This window comes from Megalops cyprinoides, chromosome 25, assembly GCF_013368585.1.
Source record: "Megalops cyprinoides isolate fMegCyp1 chromosome 25, fMegCyp1.pri, whole genome shotgun sequence".
In the NCBI taxonomy this organism is placed as follows: domain Eukaryota; kingdom Metazoa; phylum Chordata; class Actinopteri; order Elopiformes; family Megalopidae; genus Megalops; species Megalops cyprinoides.
In genome coordinates this window covers 8,296,484-8,318,110 of record NC_050607.1, presented here as the reverse complement: position 1 = coordinate 8,318,110, position 21,627 = coordinate 8,296,484, and the positions used below count along the sequence as shown (strand labels likewise).

General features: G+C 43.1%; 2 protein-coding genes across 4 annotated transcripts; one reads left to right on the top strand and one right to left on the bottom strand.

Annotated features, from left to right (window-relative positions):
- Positions 1 to 9,908: 9,908 nt before the first annotated feature.
- Positions 9,909 to 16,527, bottom strand: LOC118771764 (apoptosis facilitator Bcl-2-like protein 14). Of its 3 annotated transcripts, none has more exons than XM_036519787.1 (6): positions 16,467 to 16,527; positions 12,398 to 12,684; positions 12,220 to 12,312; positions 11,758 to 11,816; positions 10,934 to 11,203; positions 9,909 to 10,492 (listed from the first exon to the last, which is right to left on the bottom strand). In XM_036519787.1, the coding sequence occupies exons 2-6, from the start codon at positions 12,651 to 12,653 to the stop codon at positions 10,451 to 10,453; spliced, it is 720 nt and encodes a 239-aa protein (XP_036375680.1). In that variant the 5' UTR covers positions 12,654 to 12,684; positions 16,467 to 16,527; the 3' UTR covers positions 9,909 to 10,450. The 3 variants fall into 3 exon arrangements, with proteins under 3 accessions (XP_036375680.1, XP_036375678.1, XP_036375679.1); XM_036519785.1 differs by lacking the exon at positions 16,467 to 16,527 and adding an exon at positions 13,670 to 13,880; XM_036519786.1 differs by lacking the exon at positions 16,467 to 16,527 and adding an exon at positions 13,569 to 13,636.
- LOC118771767 (aldo-keto reductase family 1 member B1-like) lies at positions 12,706 to 20,601 on the top strand. Its single transcript, XM_036519791.1, has 12 exons — positions 12,706 to 13,395; positions 14,955 to 15,024; positions 15,421 to 15,799; positions 16,516 to 16,683; positions 17,334 to 17,450; positions 17,555 to 17,632; positions 17,728 to 17,850; positions 18,101 to 18,207; positions 18,784 to 18,865; positions 19,684 to 19,767; positions 20,164 to 20,246; positions 20,529 to 20,601. Exons 3-12 carry the CDS (start codon positions 15,734 to 15,736, stop codon positions 20,569 to 20,571), a joined length of 951 nt encoding a protein of 316 aa, XP_036375684.1. The 5' UTR covers positions 12,706 to 13,395; positions 14,955 to 15,024; positions 15,421 to 15,733; the 3' UTR covers positions 20,572 to 20,601.
- Positions 20,602 to 21,627: the final 1,026 nt, after the last annotated feature.

Here is a 21,627-nt window from a genome sequence, read left to right as displayed (position 1 = left end):
TCCTCTTGCCCCGGGCCGCTGGTCGGATTCGAACCCGCAACCTCACTAGTGCGAGGAGCAGATCTTCCTCCGACGCCACAGACACCTTGGCACTTTTCTCCTTTTTTTTTTGCGCGCTTGACAAGCGACTTGGTGAGCGCACAGGGAAAACGGACAACAACGGGGGCTTGAACCGCAAACCTTCTGCACTGCCCCCTGCTGCCCTTCTGGAGACCTCCTTTGGCCTTTAAAAGGTCAAAGACGGTCGGTTTTGAACCTGGGCCCTCTCGCTTCATAGTCCCGAGTTATACCTCTGCGCCGCCAGAGAGTAACGCTGCCTGCTCCCCAGGCCGATTCTTTCTACCGCAGCACCTACCATGACCGACAGAAAAGAAGCGCATAGCCTGGTGTCGGGATTAAACTGGGAATCTCCAGGTTACAAGGGAGTTGATTTACCACCACACCACCCAAACATGAATGGGTTGTGAGTGAGATTCTTCTGCTACTTCATTTAATTGCTTAGGGTTTTCCATGGTTAGAAAATGCATTTGCAGCGATCATCATACAAATTGTTTCATAAGTTAATTGTTTCATTTAATAAAAAAAAAAAAAAAAATTAAAAATTTGCCGTGGAACTGTTACCTGGATCACTATGACGGTTTGATGTGCTGTGATAAATTACCCACAATCCTCTCTGGGCCTGCGCATAATAATAAGTTCACCACCTCGTACTCTCCAGGTACTCTCTATGCACTTGGTCACTGGATGCTGTTTAATACACCCCCCCCCCCCCCCCTGCACTCCCTGTCTGATTCTCAGATAGTGAATCAGAGACAGAGTGCAGGGGGTGCAGGGGGTGCAGGGGGTGCGGGGGGGTGCAGGGGGTGCGGGGGGGGGGGGGGGGGTATTAAATAATATCAATATCCTCAGCAACAAAGATGGATATTATTCACTAGGTCACTGAATGATGTTTAATACAAACCCCCACCCCCATCCCCCCCCCCCCCCCCACCCCCCACACTCCCACACCCCCACACTCTGTATGATTCTCAGATAGTGAATCAGAGTGCAGGGGGTGGGGGGGGGGGGTGGCAGGGGGTGCGGGGGGGGGGGGGGGTGTGGGAGGAGGTGATTCTCAGATAGTGAATCAGAGACAGAGTGCAGGGGGTGCAGGGGGTGGGGGGGGTGCAGGGGGTGCGGGGGGGGGGGGGGTGTGGGAGGAGGTGTATTAAACAGCATCCAGTGACCAAGTGCATAGAGAGTACCTGGAGAGTACGAGCTGGTGAACTTATTATTATGCGCAGGCCCAGAGAGGACTGTGGGTAATTTATCACAGCACATCAAACCGTCATAGCGATCCAGGTAACAGTTTCACGGCAAATTTTTAATTTTTTTTTTTTTTTTTTTAAATAAATGAAACAATTAACTTATGAAACAATTTGTATGATGATCGCTGCAAATGCATTTTCTAACCATGGAAAACCCAAAGCAATTAAATAAAGTAGCAGAAGAATCTCACTCACAACCCATTCATGTTTGGGTGGTGTGGTGGTAAATCAACTCCCTTGTAACCTGGAGATTCCCAGTTTAATCCTGACACCAGGCTATGCGCTTCTTTTCTGTCGGTCATGGTAGGTGCTGCGGTAGAAAGAATCGGCCTGGGGAGCAGGCAGTGTTACTCTCTGGCGGCGCAGAGGTATAACTCTGGACTATGAAGCGAGAGGTCCCAGGTTCAAAACCGACCGTCTTTGACCTTTTAAAGGCCAAAGGAGGTGTCCAGAAGGACAGCAGGGGGCAGTGCAGAAGGTTTGCGGTTCAAGCCCCCGTTGTTCTCCGTTTTCCCTGTGCGCTCACCAAGTCGCTTGTCAAGCGCGCAAAAAAAAAAGGAGAAAAGTGCCAAGGTGTCTGTGGCGTCGGAGGAAGATCTGCTCCTCACACTAGTGAGGTTGTGGGTTCGAATCCGACCAGCGGCCCGGGGCAAGAGGAAAGGGGGGGAACTCATACCCCCCCGAGGTTTCGGACGATGGAAACTGGGGGTTATGCAGCCGGGCGCGAGAGCCGGCTGAAATTTTGCTGCACGCTGCAGCAGCGTCGCGTTGCGACGCACGAGGAACTTATTAAGACAGTTGAATACGAGGAACTAACTAGCGAAAAAGTGGGCGTGGCTTTTTGCATCTTCGTCATTTCTCTCCTTCCTCATCCTCACCCTCGCCTCTTCCCCTCTCCCCATCTCCTCCTTCCTCACCCTCACCCTGCTCCATGCCACACCGCTTCTGCGCTGCCTCCCGTTCTGGACACCTCACTGGGCCGGGTCAGACCCTTCCCTGTCTTCATCCCATCCATCCGCTTCCTTTTACGTGGTCTTGCTACACCCTCAACTCTCTGCCACCTTCTAAGTCCTGCGCTGGCCTCAGCTCTCTGCTGCCCTCTGCCCCCTGTTACAGCCTCAGCGCTTTACTGCTCTCTAGCTCCTGCTATGTCCTCAGCGCTCTATTGCGCTCTATCTCCTGTTACAACCTGAGCGCTCTACTGCTCTCTATTGGCCTCTAGCTCCTGTTACAACCTGAGCCCTCTGCTGCCCTCTGCTGCCTGTTTGGGAGCCTCCTTTGGCTATCAAAAATACTGCACGAGCTCTTACGGGGTTTGAACCCAGGACCTGTTGCTTTGTAGTCTGGCATTCTGTCTCTGCACCACCTGAGAGACACATAGAGTGCATCTTTCTGCTAGCCTTCTTATACATGTCTACATCTAGTATGTTTCAGGTAAAGTAACCATCTACTGCCCTCTATCTCCTGCTGTTTCCTCAGCTCTCTACTGTCCATGACCTCCTTATCACTGTGCCACTCAAACATGAGCAGACCAGGACCTTGATTCTTCTGCTACTTAATGGTCAGAGACCTCACAACATAGCAGAATATGAAAAAGTAAAAGGAAGATTTGAACCAAGAACCATTGAGGTGTGCTGTTCCTGTACTACATCATTAGCCAGAACAATGGCATCTTCTGTAAAAAATCAATGAAGTTATTTTTATTTCAAGAAATTAATTCCCTTTCCATTTTTGACATTTATCTAAATAATGTCTTCTAAAACATGTACTCTATATGAATTAACATAATCTTTTAATTAAATTTCATTTTAGTCATGGTTAGAAAATTTCTTTGCATCATAGTCATGATGCTAATTGTTTTATGAGTTAAAATTCTGTTTTAAAATAATAATTAAAAAAAACTCGCTCTGAAACTGTTACCTGGATCATTATCATGGGTGATGTTTTAGTGATAAAATACCCATAATGCTCTTGGGTATTTATTTGCATACAGGCATCCATTGAAATGTGGAATATGTTAAGGGAAACCTGTGACAAATGAGCTGAAGTAACTGATTAAAAGGAAAGATTTAAGTGTTACATCACAGCTAAAGTGACAATGAAGATGGTTGTTTGAATTTACGGTCAGATCCAGACTCTCCACCTACAGAGAGCTGTCCTGGTAGCAGGATAAGGAACTGGATCTAGTGCTTTGTCTGTCTGTGACTGTCTGTCCGTCTCCTGGTGCATAATGCTCTCCCTGGTCTACTAATAGCAGAGACCGACAGCTTATGAGGCTCACTTACATCAATGACAGCTGTGAGCAGCTCTCAAGCACACAGCAACATGCAGACTGAACTTACTGCTGTCTTCATGTACAAGCTCCATCAATCCAGAGAGAAACCTTCTGATGAACCCCAAAGCATTTTCACCCACTCAAGAGGCATGTTTCCATTAAATGAAGGTTCAATCCATACTGTAGAAGTGGCTAAAGTTCCTGAAATCCTAATCTCAAGCAAGTGACGTGAATGAACTTCACTGAACTTTATCTCATGCTAATAATGTGATTGACGTTCACTGAAGAGTTATCCGACCACCATGAAGCAATGTTCACAAGTCCGGGAAATGGTGGCAGATTCATTATGGTTGGCTCTAGCTTTGTGAGTGGTTATTACATAAAACATCTGTGCTTTTGTCTTCCCTAAGACTGCAAGTCTCACAAAAAACAAGACCATTAAACACCAAAAATGGGCCCTCTAGCCTTCCCATGTTCAAGTGGCACAGAGGTACATGCAATGTGCTGTAATTAGGATGTTCCCAGTTCAAGTGCCACACTTCATCTTGACAATGTAGATGCTGAGGTAGAAGGAGGAGACGAGAGGAACAGCAGCTGTGACTCTCAGATGACACAGAGGTAGAATGCTGGACTGTAAAGCAACAAGTACTATGTTCAAGTCCACCCAGGATCCTTTAGTGACTTTTGTAGAGCAAGGCAGGTTTCAAAACATGCAGTAGAGGGCAGTAGAGTGCTGAGGATGTAACAGGAGGTGGGTGGGAGGAGGAGGATGATGAGGAAGTTTTTTTTTTTCACTAGTTAGTTCCTGATGTTTCCTTGTACGCTACTGATACATGTAGCAAAATGGTTCCATAACCCTTCCCTTCTATCCCTGAAAATCATGGATCATCCTCTAATGCCACAGACACCTTCATACTTAGCTTTCTGCCAACTTAAGGAGAGACTTCACTCTAACAAAAAAGGAGAAAACAGCAGGGGCTGGAATCCAAAAGCACCTACATTCAGCACAAGTACTTTAGCCCTCTGCACCAAGAATCATCAACAGTTAAAAATGGATTAAATAATTCAGGTTACCTACATCTGCATGTTTTGAAGGATGACATGAAGAAAATAAAAAAAACAACTTGTTTAAGGGAGTCATAAATCAAATGCCCTTTCATCTTTCCTGGACTGGTAAGGGGGTTGTCACATGCTGATGTAAGAGCATGCAATACTTGAGGAAGTAAATGGAGATTTCCCTGCTATGAAACAACTCCCTATTTTGTACATTAGTAAACTCTAAACCATAGGATAAACTTGTTCAGTGACATTACCCTTTAACATAATCATTTTTGTCAGAATGGCAATAATTGTGTCTAAGCACAGAAATTGCATGGTGGTGTATAATATAAATTACTGTGCTCTGAAGAGTCTCTGGAGCCCTCTGCTGGCCACATCTTGATGGGACCTCTACAATCAAGCACCCTGCAGGTTATATTTTCCATACTTCTAAATTATGTTTCCTCATGTAATTGCACAGACATTGACAGTTTATATGAAGGACTTTATTGTGTTCAGAACCATTTCAGAGCTTGTAACCATCAGCTGATTACATAACCTTTAGTATACAAAGGAAGAATAAACCTCCTTTTCTGCTTAATAGTAATACAAGATTTCTCATGGACTAACAGCTCAGGGCAGTTAGTTTCCTCTTATAAACAGGACCTGGACACAGACCATAAGTTTAATACTTAATGCCTGAATATATGATCCTGAGCAAATAATTAGGAGATATTCATTTATTGGCATGAAGTGAGGTGGAGTGTTGTATTAGCATGACAACATTTCCCTTTTATATAAGAAATTGTTGTTATGGGTGGTGCCACCGTGGCAGCCAGCAAAACCCCCAGCCAGACGCCGGGGCCCGCTTCATAACCCCCTGCTTCCGCCTCTCCGAAACTTCGGGGGGGGAGCCAGTTCCCCCCCCCCGAGCCCCGTGCCGCTGCCGGTCAGATTCGAACCTGCGACCTCACAGGAGCGAGGTCGCAGACCTTCCTCCGACACCACCGACACTCTTCAACTTTTTTTTGGCGCACTTGACAAGTGACTCGGCGAGAACGACTGGAAAACAAACGACGACTGGCAAAGAGCAAAGAACAACAGGGGCTTGATCCGCAAAGCTCATGCGCCAAACCCACGCGGCTTAGCCCTCAGCGCCACCTGTCAGCCGCTGGAGTTCTGACTTGCCGCTCATCTGTCCTTGTTTCCACTGATCTTGTCACTTTCTTTTGTTTTACATGTGGTAAATGATACGGAAGGCGGCTATCGGAACTCCAACGCTCGCGTCTCTCAGGTGGGTCCTGGGTTCAATCCTCACATTTTTTTGTTTTAAACATGCTAGATGATGACATGTAAGAAGGTAGAAAGTAGAAAGCTGTATGTCCTGTCACTACTTTTTCTGACCCGGTCTGTCCGGTGAGGTAGGCAGAGTGAGAGTGGAGGAGGAGGGAGGAGATATGATTTTAAGGATTGATATGATTACTAAGTACTTTGGCAAAATATGGGCTGACCCTTAATTATATCAGAAATTTTAACCGTGTGCTCTAAGATATAACTCAGATCAGTTCAAGATCTTGATTATTCAGGAAACTAAACTCTAAAACAAAGGGAGAAACAAAGGGCCTCGCTGACAATATAAAAGTTGCCAAGTCTGTCTTAAATCCCTTTTGAAAACTCATGTTAACAAATTGCCTTTTAATTTTTTTTTCAGTTGTCTTTTATATTGTATTTTATCTTGTTTTAATCTGGGTTGTAAAGCACTTAGCCTTCTTGATTATAAAACTCTGTGAAGGGGTCCTGTGGACTTGACTGCGTGTCCCTGTCCTTAACTACATCACCCACAATGCTTTGCAATAGCCTACAACAAACAGGTGTGGCTAAAATGAACAGGTAAAGCTATATACACAGAGATGGGGGCTTGAACTGCAAACCTTGTGCACTGAAGACATGCGGCTTAGCTCTCTGCCCCAACTGTCAGGACGCACTCACTGCACGTTGTTCATCAAACCTGAAGATGTCATCTCCAATAGACAAAATACTGATTACTATAACCAGTGATTACCACTCAGGAAATTCAGGGGTCTATCCCCACCTTGCTGCTTTTTGCAACTGGCCTCTCAGATTGTAAGCTTCACATCTCTCATGTGGTATCTTGGGGCAGAAGAAGAGAAAAGGGTGAGCATGGATGGAGTCAAAACCAGACTGGTGACTGAAGATTCAGATACTGGACCTAGGCCAGAGCCCCCCTTTGTACATGTAACACGTAATGTGTGTAACCCGAAATTTGATGACCACATTACGTGAGCAGACAGAAAAAAATACTTTACCTAACACATCATCGCCCTCTAGTGGACAGTATAAGAAAGTGACGGTCAGTCAGTTTTCAGACAAGAAAATTATGAGAATTAAAAGAATCACTTTGTAACCTGATGTTAACTCTTGTACAAACTTGTAACTTGATTATGTTATAAATTATTTTCAAGCTGTACAATTTATTTAAACCCACGAGAGGAAAATTAGAGTAATATTCGTCTGTATGATTCGAACAGAAATTAAATTCCGGAACATAACCACGAGAGGGCAGTGTTTGACAAAATCACTATTGGGTTTTGTTGATTACTTATCCAAATGTTAAAACTTAGGCCTCAAAAGACTAATCACACATTCCTCCTCTATAGGATAAAGCAGTGTTTTATCAGTTTTTTAAAATCCATCAGTTATTTTTAAATCCATCCACCGTCACAAATGGAACTGGAATTCGTTCTTTCTTCTGTCAAAAACTGGTCTTAATTAAGGTTGCTTATCATCTCATGGACACACAAAGATCTACAGTATGCACTGAAAAACTCCTAAACATCACCATAGGTACAGGAAGTGATCTGTGTTTTGTGGCCTAAATGTTATCCTGCAAAAACAGTTTCATATTTAAATAAGTGAGTCAGGAAAGCAAAAAAGACAATTTGGGAAAACACTGCCATCTGCTGGTTACATACCGGTATTGAGTTGCGCTAGAAGAGAAAGAAAGTGGATTTTTGGTTAATTCTGCCCTCTGGTGGTCATCTACTGGAATTGAATTTTTGTTCAAATTAAACAAATATTCCATTACTTTACTTTCATTTAGTAGACGCTCTTATCCAGAGAGACTTCCAGCACAAGATTTTGTGGGAAAACATAAAACTGTACAAATCAAATCAGGAACATTCAGTTTAATCAAAAACAGATCTCACCAAAAAGGCTACGAAATTATTAATACATAGGAAACGCTGCAGTACAAGGACCATGTGAAACCTCTTCAACGAAATTTCAAGCTACCACTTGTAATAATTACAACCAATAATAAAAAAATACAAGAAAACTATTTCACATTTATCAGCCACATGAGGACTGATACTGGTAGTTTTTCCTAAGCCATTTGCAACAGTAATTAAAGGACACCGAAAAGTAGAATGAAACGAAATGAAACTATGATGCAGCTCACATAAACAGAACAAAATGAGAAATTGCTTTAATTGGTAGGTTGCCTACCAATTTTACGACCCCATGGACAGTGATCACAAAAACAAAACTTCGTTACCATGCCACCACCAGAGGGCGATGATGAGTCGTGTAGAGTATTTTCTCAGTCTGTGCGCGTAATTCTGTTACAGGCACAAGAAGTGTATTTTCTATGTATAAATACGTATATATATATATATATATATATATATATATATATATATATATATACATATACATATTTTACAGAAAATGCTATTGCTAAAAGTCGCTCTTGCTTTGTAAGTCACTCCAAACAGATGTGATAAAGTCGCAATGCCAATGCTCTGAGTGGCAGATCTCTATTTACAGACGTACATGTACTGACTTACAAAGGGTATTGAATTTGTACATGAGGATAGGTTTTTGTACACTGAAAGCATCTGTACTGATCTACACTTGTATTTCCATTCACACTTTGGCAAAGTTTTTTAAAACCTAAATATAAACTTAAAACAAATAAAAGATATGAAGAAATAACTCAGAAAGTAAAAAAAAATGTTTATTTTCATTTTAAATGATGATATTATTCATATCATTGCAACATTAAATATCTTTCACTTAATTTAAATACCTAAGGTCATTATAACCACTGCAAAGGTTAAATACTTTATAAATACCACTTTCACCCTTTTTAAACAATCACTGGTAACTGTTTGCTAAGCAGTCAAAGATCATTTTTAACATAGAACTGTTAATCAAAACCGTGAATCAAAAAATTTTGTCAAACTTCAATTTTTCAGGTATAAATATGTTCAAAATATAACCTTTTTGAATTACAAGGCACATATATACTGGTATTTACAAGAATTTGATCACAACAGTGACAAACACCTGTGATACCCATTGGATTATTTCAAATGCTGAGCAAAACAGAGCATCACATTACCCTGGATATTACAATAAAATATAGTATTTGTAAAATGACACTGTTCTCTCTCCCTGCTGTGTGACATTACAGTCCAACGGCTACATGAGACTTGCGAGATGATCAACAGCAGGCCCCCCGCACCAACTTCCACCTGAGAAAGAATTCTCTTCCCAGCAGACTTTGGCTGTGTGTCTCTAACACAGTGGTCCTGATACGTCCTGGCTTGGTCATTTCTGCCTGGATGTACAAAGTGAGCAGCTACCTCTCTGAGCATGAGGGGTCTGCCGTGTGCCTGCCCTGAAACATCACTGACAGATAAAGGCAGAGTAAAGAGAGAAGAGATGATGAGGAGGTGGCAGCTTTCATCACAGAAGCAGCTCTGGGGCTGGGTTTCCCAAGAAACAATGTGACCTGTGACACACTGTCCCTTATGACGAATGACATACCTGTCATTCCATATGCAGATGGAGCTCTGAAGAGACCTTCAGATTCCGGAAACATCACTTTCTTACTCTCTCTGTGATAGGATATTCCACAGAGCCATTGTAATTACAGAATTTACTCAAATCATTCAAATGTGAAAACCACTCCATCCATACTGGGCAGAGAATTCAAGGCATTGAGGGCATTAAGCCATTTTAGGCCCATTCTGCACAGCTCCCTCACTTCCCTGTATTTAACACACCTTCAAAGAGAAATTAGTTTCACTAACCAATAGATTTTGCAACAATATCATGTTGTCTTCTCTTCACATCAATACAGTGAAAGAGATTTACAGTAATACCGTAACACCCTTCAGCATCCTATCACTCTAGATCAGGTGTTTTCAAAGTCTGACAGTGTGACACATCCAAAAAAAAAAAAGGGGGTTTTTTTTTGGGGGGGGGGGGGGGGGGCTACACCTATTTGAAAATTTGACTGGCCTATGGGCCTATGAAACACAAAAAATAAAATGGAAAACCCTGTGAGTTGTGATCAACACACACAATTTTAAGACAAAGATATTTTGGATTAAATGAAGCAACAACAACTCAGATGAAAGACACTTTTCCTATGTTTGCGTCAAGGCAGAGGCAGCTTCTACTATGCATTCACAACTTATTGGGCTCCAGGGTACTGTTTGTATCCTTCGTTGAATCAAACTAGCTCGCTGACATGTAACTTTGACCATTTAAAACTTTAGCCATTTTGCAGAACACAGTAGTTAATATGTAAATGACGTCCGTGGCTCAGGTTGTGACCCCCCTCAAACTCGCTGGTGCCTGCTCAAGATTTGCTCTCATCAGAGTCATTTGGTGAAATGTTCATAGCACTAACACCTGTTTTGCTAAAAACTACAACCTGAGAATAATTTCCTGTCCCAATAATCAGGATTTTGGTTCACGGCACCAGGTTGGAGATGCAGGAGACCATAATCCCTCTGTCTCATGGATCCTCATCTTCTTCTCCACTGGCCAATGCTTTCTCCTGCACAGAGACACACCGCAGAGCAAAGCATGAGCACACATGCCTGACTGTCCCACACTTCACCACTGTAAATGGGGCATGCCCGAGTAGGAAGGAAACACAGTCAAAGTCTCAGGAAGGAAAAACCTTTCACAATGGAACTGTGACCTTAGCAGTGATGTGATTACGTGAAGATCTCTCCATTCCTCAATAGCCTGGTCCGCCTGTTAAATTAGACAGCCTGCCTAATATAGTATTAAAGTATGAGTGTAGCTGTGAGTGTTTGAATATTGAAATAATCTCGTCCCCATGTGACAGGTCAGTACTGTATGTGAGGTCACCTCTGTTTGTGAGGTTACTAGTGCTTGTGAGGTCACCCCTATTTGTGAGGTCACTGCGTTTCGTGAGGTCACCCCTGTTTGTGACATCACTGGGAGTGATGCAGGGCTGCTGAGCGCTCACCCATCCGCCGCGCTGCTGGACCCAGGTGGAGAAATGCTCCTGCAGGTATTTGGCTCCAAAGCCCATCACCATGTTCATTGGGTGGGCGTCTACAGCAGTCAGCCTCCTGGCGACCTCACAGGTGAGCGCAATATTGCCCTCCTGTGGGCTCTTGGTGCTGTGATTCTCAGACAGCGGCACGCTCTGCAGGAACAGGGTGGTGATCTCCTTAAAAAGGCCGTAGGTGAAGTCTTTGCGGAAGCGCTGGGCCAGGGACGGATTCCTCTCAAACTGAAGATGAAACACAGAGCAGCGGATATGAGAATTAAGCATCATACTTAAGAGCTGACACCATGGGATCATCCAGAACACATGTGCACATCATTTAACATTACGGACAGACTTCTGCACGTTTGGGTTTGTGCCCATATAAACCTCCAGGGGTCAGTTTTAAAAATTTCAGGTTTTGTCAACAGATCAAACTTATTTCTTGAATCTAATACATAAATAAGACCAAGATTACTGTGATCAGGATGTTTATTCAAAACGCTGCGATAAAATTCTACAGTCTGGTGTTTCAAAAATCTTCAAGACAACTTATTTATAAATACCAAACAATTAGCATTTTAACAAAGACAACTAAACTTAAGCATGATATTTATTTACAAAAAATTGTTCACCTGGACAAACAATCCATTTATCTGTACACCAATGACTCATCAATAACCTTAGTCTGTGCGAGGACTCCCTGTGGTATGAAGGAGTCAGAACATATGCAAATTCAGCTTTGCCAGACTTGTTCCAGCAAAAAAGCCACAAAAACATTAATAACTCCATTCACTCACCTCTTCATTGAGTTTGTCGCCAGACTCGCGCAGTAAATCTACAATTGCTTGAATATCATCTGTAGAAAAATGCAACCATGAAATGTAACAGGACACCAGTGTTCTGAAATGATTCAGGACCTTGACTCAGAAAAAGATGCTTTTGTGTTCAAATCCCTGCTACAGCTCTACTGATGTTTCCTTGACAAACACTCTTAACCTGACATTTTCCAGTACATCCAGGTGTATAAATAGTTGATAAAAATGCAGGCTATGCAGGCTGCCCAGGATAAGGGCATGTTGTAAACACATTCATAACAAGCTGGCTCTGCAATTCAAACTGTCATTTCATTTTCAATCCTCTTCTGTCAAGTATCTGCTTTATAAGAAAAAGGGATGAACTGAGTGGATCGTGTGAGTAGCAGGTACTTTCACACCAATGTTTAATTGTGGTACAGGGAATGTGTTGAACACTGATCCTACCAGCAGGTGCATCCGTCTCAATGTCTCCAGGCCCCAGGTCCACTGACTCCACAATCTTACTGAGCCTGTCTGCCAGGATGCCCAGGGCCTCCCCTACACAGACACAGAGGGATGGAGTCAGGCTACTGGAGAAAGGCCCAGGTTCCCTAACTGCTCTCCCAGAATCTCAAACACTCACCATCACCCAGGGCATCAGGGTCTGTGCTGGTCTCAGAGTCCTCCTTCTGAGGGTGTATGCACCCCAGGAACAGTTTCTTCAGCTTGATAGTCTTCTTCTTCTTTTTCTTCTCTGCCGGGGGCTTGGCTGGCGGGGGCGTGGCGTCTCCGTTGGTGGGCTGCGGCCGTCTCCTCTGCGCATATGCCATAAGCAGCCTAAACTCCACGCTGTCCTCGCTGGCCCCCGGCGCCAACGACTTCACCCCTCCGTTCTCCATCTCTCCTTCACTAAACTACCTCCGACAGACTCTGAAAGACAGGATAGACTAAGTATATATCTGAGAAATGTCACAGCGAAGTCACGAGTTTGTGAATCAGGAAACATCACGGGGCTACAGGCTACTTTGTCTAGACTTGCCCCGTCTTCCACAGTTTCACTTTCGGAGAAATGCCTTCAGTCTGAGCTACTTGGGGCTTTCTGGGACAGAACAGTTCTTCTGTTCCAAACAGTCCCTCCCTGTTTTGTTCTGAAACTCGCACTAAGGTTTTTCCTCCTTCAGCGCCGGTCAGTTTGAATGTGAGACTTCGACTTACACACCTGCTGACTCGCTGATAAAAATTCATATTTGCTGCCCATGTTTGGCTCAATGACGTCAAATCTACCATCTACTTGTTTGAATATGTTTACCTGTATGACTACTTCAAACAGCGTCTCACGCGTCCACTGGGAATCGGCGTCCGACAAACAGAAACTGTTCTAATTTTAACGTACACGTTTAACAAACTCTTGAAAGTACTAAACACTGCTATATCAGAGTAAAGCAGCGGCGCTAGCGAGGGTCGCGGGTGCTAGTTCTCTCATGATGACTCAGCTAACAGTCCACGCTACTAACGCCCAATATCCAAACTGCGATTCTCAACCAGGACAGTTCAGTTGCTCAGCTGCCCATCGCACATTGTCCATGCAGTTAACTTACTAAAAGTACTTACTAAACCTACTGAGAAGCTCAGGCAGTGTGTGTAAGTATTTTCTTTTATTATCAATTTTATCGGCCGAACAACGACAAACTTGAGCTCAAACGCATAAGTACTGTACTTACTACCGTACTAACTTCCATCTACCGTACTAACTTCCATCTAAATTGTTTATTTTCAGCAGACAATTAGACTAGCGAGACAGAAGATAAACAAACCTGTACCACTTCCCGTCAGTCGCTTGTGTCAAATACTTCGTATGAGGTCGCTATCTATGGCAACAAACACGACATAATGCGTAACTGCTGAAAACACTTACCTTATACCCTCCCTACCGTCAGAGCGCTCAATTCTTCAGTATTTCCAAACAGGTGTACAGGTCCAATAGAATATGATACCTGAAGTTACTGATTTAAACTAAACGGCGACGTGTCCGCAGACTTGCTTATCGTTTACAACACATCCAGACTGCGGTAAGGTCAGCTGTATAAATGACGTCAAACACAGCATGTGCATGTTGCTAACACAAACTGACGGCAAACCGGGTTTCCTGTGACTGCGGTGTTTTCCCTGTCACACGTTTGCAAACCGAGCGCTCGAATAACAACTGATTTCCCACAGTGTTTCTTAAAGAGAATAAAATTTGTTTGTTTGTTTTTTTTTCTTGTCAAACGTTCACTGTTTCAGAGTTTTCGCGAAGCCTAGTAGCCTACATAAAATTTTTTAAAATTAAAATGATTCCCAAAATAATGGGGTGTATATAGCAGACTTTCTAGTAACGCTGCACTAATTAAAGACGCCGAAAAACTGAAATAAAAGGCGCACGTTCTTTTAATTCTCTACAGGGTCATTCATTTCTACCCAGCTGACCAAATTACGTGGCCATAACGAAACTGGAAGGTAATTTGACGACCAAACATTCGTAACCCCAATGTATCAGTTTATGTTGTGCCAATCGGAAAAGTGAAATTCCTGGATTCGTAACGCCAACGTAATTTGGTGACGTTGTCAGTCAGTAGTTGCCACGTCGTGGCAACGTAATTTATAAATAGTTGTCAGTTGGTAATCATTAGGTACTTTCAGTATGTAATATTGCCTATTGTGGGCCTACGGGCGGACAACTTCAGAAAATTACCATGTATTTAACAAAGTGGGAAATTGTACTTCTTAAAATAATGCAGGCTATTATTCATTAATAGGCTATAATTTATCCGTATACAAATTTATACAACATCTTTTTCAAAATTTTTCATTTTATAAATGTTAATTCTTCATAAAAAATTATATATATATATATATTTTACAAGCCCCGCTCCTTACCACTATGCTACACTGTATTCCACCACTTACGTATTGCTGTGTATGATATTCATGTTGCTGTATTTAAGGTTATATTTAATATATGCTGTATTTAATACGCTCATGATTTCTCTCAACTTCATGACACAGAAATGAAGCATGTGCAATTTATGAAAACACACACAAACGCATGAATAATATTAACTGGGTGTGTTTTCTGGAGTTAAACTATTTATAATTTAGTTGCGCAGCAACCTTCACTAAACCGATACCCATTTCCCGTAAAAAGAAAGTTGTTCATTCAGCAGGAGGATTTACTCCCTTGGACTGCAACCGTTGAGTACGAACAGAATTCATACGACTGCATTACTGAAGGTAGGCACTGTATTTACAGGACGTTTCTCATAAGGAGCCCGTTTCCTGGCAACTACGGCCAAGTTTACCACGCAATAACACCCTTTCAGTGTTCAGTGTTCATCCCACACCTACGTTCTGGAAGTTGAGGAAGTTGCCCAGATGAATAATGATTTTTTTTTTCTGTTTATATATGTATATAATTTCTCTTATAAATAATGTAACTAAAAGTACTTATAAAAATATGCAAGAATATAAATAAAAGGTGACATGTTCACTTTCACTTTTCACTGAGTTTTGTTAAGGTGCTTAAATTGAGAAAAGAACCATTTATTTTAACAACAGAATAAAAATGTAATGCACGGCATCTGTTTATTCCTGGTGTCTTAGCAAAGCAAATTTAATGTTTCTGTTCAGTTTGGGCTGGCATCCCTTCAGAAGAAAGGCTTTCCAATGTTACTTGACGCATCTGCTGTACTCAGCGCAGTTAGCATATGGATATGTGGCATGGAGGACCCGCAACTGTGTGAATGTCCAATCCTGACTCCTGCTCACACGTCACAGAAGATATAAATGTTACCCACTCAACTCCACTGAGCGCAACAGCTGTCGTCCGCCTCCGACTGGACAGTAACTTGATCTGTGAGGTGCGGCTGGTCTTTCCAGCAGACTAAGGCCTGAACAACATACATCCTAGAAATATTTTAGTTCACTTTCTCAGAGTCTCATAATGGCAACGTCCGTGAAGTTGAATACCGGGGCAAACATGCCGATTGTGGGTCTTGGAACGTGGAAGGTTGGTATGTTTCCCAGTTTGAAAGTCATTCAGTCGGCTGAGGAATGTGCACACCAGTAATGGAAATGTAGCTCACTTTACATTCTAAAATAACTACCACAGGCGTCTACGTGCGCTTATTTTGTGAGTTTTGCATGCACATTTATGTCAGTATCACAACGGCCATGTGTGAATGGCTAAATTAATTTATTTGAGTTAAGAAAATTACATGGTTGAGGTGATGTTTCTGATATTTAGCAACTGATATTAATGTACTTCACAGGTCTGTTTTAATCTGCAGTTATTGAGGGTCTAGAAACATTGCATTTGATTTGATTTGATTCACTTAATAATACTGGATAAGGTGACTGGAACAACTGTCTAAATACAAGGATACTGTACTGGACAGCAAAAAACAAAAACAAACTGTAATGGGAATAGTGTCATATCAGTGATGGGCCTCACAGCATATTTTAGTCAAGTTGGGCATGCTCTAGCAGACTTCTTAAATCTGAAAAATTTTTGACAGCACACAAAAATGAATCACAAAAGAGTCTACTAATATGCAATTATTTTCATGCTTACAGATGATCACATCCACTCTTACTGCTTGGTTAAGTCGCTCAGCTGCTGTGCGGTTTTGGGTTGGACTACCCGCAGTGCTCTCCGTGTATTTTATCGTTTGTACCTGGTGCGTTTACTTGCTGTTGTCTTTCCTCTGACCTCCTGCCTGTCAGTCTCCACCAGGGAAAGTGACCGAGGCGGTGAAGACAGCCATCGCAGCAGGGTACCGGCACATCGATGGGGCCCTCGTCTACCAGAACGAGCCCGAAGTGGGGGATGGTGTCCAAGCCATGATCAAAGAAGGCGTGGTGACCAGAGGGGACCTGTTTATCGTCAGCAAGGTTCAGAGTCCAGAAGGGGACTGAGATTGACATCCCTGCAGTTAAATACTAATTTAAAATATCCATTATTGGCAAGACCATGCCTGGTTTTAGCAAAGCCATTGACATTATTTAACTTTTACAACATTTAACTTTTAAAGTTAGCTCTAAGAATTAATTTACAAACATCATTCCAGAATCTATATATATATATATATATATATATAATATGAAGTTATTTTCAGTGTGGAAATAACCTAGGTCATGACTCACTGGTAGTTACTTCCCTGAATACCATAAACACTATATTTTACATTTACATTTATTTATTTAGCAGACGCTTTTATCCAAAGCGACTTACAAAAGTGCATACAGTAGGTACAGCGACAGTACGGGGACAGGATGTGTACAGTTCCACAATGAGACAGTTCTCAGCTGAGAGCAAGGTCTGTTTGAGGACGCAGTACTATCAGATTTTTACAATTACAGCCTAAAGGGCAACTATATAAGCCAATATAATGATTTCTATGGTCCAAGGTGCTGCTGACTTTCTTGTCCACGTGCCTTTGTCTGCCTGTCTGCGTTTCTGCCTGCATGTGTGCGCGTGCTTGTTTCTACCTCCCTGTACGTGTGTTGCAGATGTGACAGCCATCATGACTCTCCCTCTGCAGCTATGGTGCACATTCCATGACAAATCCATGGTGAAAGCTGCCTGTCAGAAGACTCTGAGTGACCTTAAACTGGACTACCTGGATCTGTACCTGGTTCACTGGCCGATGGGCCTCAAGGTGAGGTGAGGTCATCACCTCCAGATGACAGCGCTCTACAGATGTTATATAAACTTGTGTATTGATAAGTGATGAAAATTTCACATTTTTCTCTAATTATGCAGGCTGGAACAGAGCTCTTGCCTCTGGACAGTGAAGGGTTAACGGTGTCAGATGACACCAGCTACCTGGACACCTGGGAGGTGGGTGGTGAGGAAGGCGTTCTGAGCGCAGGTGAACGATTCGCACCTCCAACAGCATGAGGTTTCCCCACTGATGGTGGTGGTGTGTTTTCCAGGGGATGGAGGAGCTGGTGGATGCAGGGATGGTCAAAGCCATCGGAATCTCCAACTTCAACCACGAGCAGATCGAGTCCTTACTGAACAAGCCAGGCCTCAAATACAAACCTGCCAACAACCAGGTACAGGGACAGCTGTCACCGTCAACTATTTAGGGATGACACATTCATCTATTGTTTAGGGATGACACATTATAACCGGGTACAGAAATGGCCATCACATTCTTCTGCTTAAACCTCACAAAACATTTAGAGTGTATTACAAAGTCATTATGGCAAGATGCATTAAATATAATAAGTTTATAACTTACGTCACAGCAATATTCACAGTGCCCTACAGTGATGAAAAATTGTGCTGGATATGTGTCCTCAGATTGAGTGCCACCCTTACCTGACCCAGGAGAAGCTAATCAGCTACTGTCAGTCCAAGGGAATCTCTGTGACTGCATACAGCCCCCTAGGGTCTCCAGACAGACCGTGGTGAGACTCATATTCAGCATCAATGATAGAGACTCATTCTGCATGGTCAGGACTGAGACTCACATGGTGTATGGTGAGGACTGAGACACATATTCAGGTTTAAATAGTTGAAAACATGACCCTTTGCTTTTTTTCTGGAACCAGTTCTGAAACTGTTCATTTGTACCTGCGTATTATTCCTGTTTGCATGGCAGTCTAGCATAGGGGTAAGGAGCAGGGCTTGTAATCAAAAGATTGCTGGTTGGGTTCCCTGCCAGGGCACTGCTACCGTACCCTTGGGTCAGATACTCAGTAATTGTCTCAGTAAATATCCAGCTGTTTAAATGGATAACATGTAAAAATTGTAAACTTTGTAAGTTGCTCTGGATAAGAGTGTCTGCTAAATGCCAATAATGCAATGGAACTAAATCTGAAAATTTGTACCTGCTTATTTTTCTGTTGGTTGAGCTTGATTGGTTGTTTTCTGTGTGGGGTGGATTTCTCTGTCTGCAGGATGAGTTTGATTGGGGGTTTTGGTGCCGTGTTGGGTGCTTTGGGGTCATGTTGGGTGGTGTATTCAGGCCTTTTTCTCTTCAGGGCCAAAGAGGGTGAGCCATCTCTCCTAGATGATCCCAACATCAAGGTCATTGCTGAGAAGTATGGAAAAACTACAGCACAGGTATACACCAGAAACCCTATGGGCTTATTCATATTCAGGCTTGCCTCTTTGGGTGGCACGGCAGTGGTAAGGAACGGCGCTCAATGGAGTGATATGTTTGACACTACACTTGTATGAGGGAAAGAACTCCCATTTTAGGCAGCCATGACAGTTCCTTTAACAGGAAGCTACAACTGTACTTATATGAGTCTAATCCGACATTTCCTTTATCCTTGTGTGTTACACTCACCAGAAAGGGATCAAATTGTAACTCAGTTCTAACCAGAACATTGCTGATTTTTCTTTTCTTTCCTGAAACTCTTTATAGAACACGCCTGAATTTTCCTTTAGCCCCAGAATAAATTAACAGCTTGCTGGCTAGTTGTCATAAGTTCATGGTCTTTAGCAGTAGGTGATTTGTTCATTTTTAACAGGGGTGATGGCAGATACACACGCAGCACTCTCTCTGCTACTAACTAGGGGATGGAGAGGGGGGATGGCAGGTTAACGAGGGCGATGCATTTTGGTCATTTTGCTAACAAGGGGGATAGTGTCCCCCCTCATATTGTCTACTGGTCTTTAGCATACTAAGCAGTATTAACAACAGTTGTTGCTACCTGCTATTGGGATTTGCAGCTGATGTTGTCATTCCTATTTGTAACCATGCTGTGTGTGAACTTGACTGTTTTAAGAGCAGAAAGAGGAACGTACAGTTGTATTCAGGCCCTGTGTAAACAAGCCCTGTGTGTTTCGTACCTGGAACTCACCCGCTGTGCGTCAGTGTCACCTTGTTCTACAGATGAGTCGTGTGACCCCCTATCTTTTCGCTGGTCCATCAGGTGCTGATCCGCTTCCACATGCAGCGGAACACGATCGTCATTCCCAAATCCATCACACCTGAGCGCATCCGGGAGAACTTCCAGGTAACCTTGGCACCACCAGAGAAACCCTGGTGACAGCGATGAGGGAAGGAAAGATTTTTTTTTTTAATTGAAAATCATTATGATTGTAGACATATGGATCAATTCTATCAGAGCAGCAATAGGAAAACTCTTACTGTGGGCCACCTACCTCAGTCCACCACACTTGCACCATGATCTCTTCCAATACTGGGAAAGAAAACAAGCAGCACAGAGCAGCTCCATGGTCACTGAAATAGAAGTGAGGAGGTGGCATGGTGTGGCCTATATGTGTTGGGGGGGGGGGGGTCTTTGTGCAAGGGTGTGGTCTATGTACGAGAAAGGGCAGTGAGCCGTGTGGGGTAGAATGGGGTGTGGTTTCTATGCCAGGTAATGGGGTTTGGGGTCTCTCTGCTTCAGGTCTTCGACTTCGAGCTGAGCAAGGAGGACATGGAGACCATCATGGGATTCAACAGAAACTTTAGAGTCTGCCCAATGAGCTGGCAAGTCTGTCCTTTATACTGGGGAACGTGTCAGTTGCTCCAGAGGATATGACATCTTTTTATCTGAGGAACGTGTTTACAAGCTTATACACCAGCACAAGAAACACTTGAGTTCATAAAGGGGAATTTAAAGACCTCGCTAAAAGGCCCCTCAAAGTGGAAGCAGCTTTGGGGAAGTGCCGTTAGTAAGTGAGAAATTCAGTGCTGAAATCTGTGGTCTGGGGCATGCATTTGCAGGCTCCAAATAGCTGCATGAACCGCACTCTTGTCCTTCTTCCCCAGGGCAGTGAAGCATAAGGATTATCCCTTCCATGCCGAGTTCTGAGTCACAACACAGGAAGCGGGCTATGACCAAATGATCAGATGAGATGACTGTTCTTCCTCTGAGACATCATGCTGCTCTTACTGTGACAGATGTGCTAGCGCCCCCTGGGGGTCACACCAAGACCACTGCGTGTCCTCTGAGCTGGCATGGACTGCTGCGTAGATAAGCATGCCTATTAGTGCCTTGTTATACAGGCAGCTGATGGTCACTGTTTAAATAATAATACAACATGCATGTCAGGAAAGCTCTATTATAAACAGTATGTAGTATCTATCTAGTTTGTAGTTATCAGCAAAATGCAGTTATTAACAAAATGTAATTTTGAAAATGCTCAAGTAAAAATTTCACTTTATTTAACTTTAATCAACATTTTGCATTGACTGTGCTGAACGCAGAAAATGGCCGAACATTGTGAAAAACAGATTAAGCACTGCAAATGAAAGAAAAAAAGCTTTGTTTTCCCATATCTGATTTTGAATTATGATGTTCCTTTAACAAGTGTAACCTCTTGGTATGCCCAGACAGAGATGGAAGGGGAAGGTGATCAACAGTTAATTCAGTCCTTCCAATTACATCTGTGTGATGTCCAGACCCCTGGTGACTGTCATGGCTAACACTGTCCATGTTATGCATGTATCCAGCAGGTTATATACTGGAGCTTTCTGGTCTGAAAATGTAGGGCAGTGCAGTGCAGTGACCAGCAGCAACAGCAGTGCAGTGACCCGAGATCAAACCGCTAACCTTAAGGAACTGGAACTTAGAACCCAAACTGCTTATGTCACAAAGAAATTGAAACACAGACCAAAACACATGACAGCCTGCTGCTTCAGCCATTGCTGTGTGTAACTGCTGGTGTTAAGTCCCTGTTCAGCTCCTGTGTCAGCCATCTTTGTTTTGTTCTTCACCCCATTTCAGAATAAAGCTCCAACCAAAGGTCTGCTCCTTAGTCTGTGCCGAGCTACCAATTCCACTTGACATGTGTAACTAACCGGAACTTGAAATTAATCTTGGTGGGAGATGTTAAGTATGTGGCAGTGACTCCAAGAAATCCAATTT

Bases quoted from the DNA above. Each gene is read 5' to 3' on its own strand.
- LOC118771767 (XM_036519791.1), top strand. From the start codon at position 15,734: ATGGCAACGTCCGTGAAGTTGAATACCGGGGCAAACATGCCGATTGTG. The intron at 17,851-18,100 runs GTACAGGGACAG...ATGTGTCCTCAG, and splicing joins ACAAACCTGCCAACAACCAG to ATTGAGTGCCACCCTTACCT. The intron at 19,768-20,163 runs GTAACCTTGGCA...TCTCTGCTTCAG, and splicing joins GCATCCGGGAGAACTTCCAG to GTCTTCGACTTCGAGCTGAG.
- LOC118771764 (XM_036519787.1), bottom strand. From the start codon at position 12,653: ATGGAGAACGGAGGGGTGAAGTCGTTGGCGCCGGGGGCCAGCGAGGAC. The intron at 11,817-12,219 runs GTAGGATCAGTG...ATTTTTCTACAG, and splicing joins TGAGACGGATGCACCTGCTG to ATGATATTCAAGCAATTGTA. The intron at 11,204-11,757 runs GTGAGTGAATGG...TTTCATCTTCAG, and splicing joins GCGACAAACTCAATGAAGAG to TTTGAGAGGAATCCGTCCCT.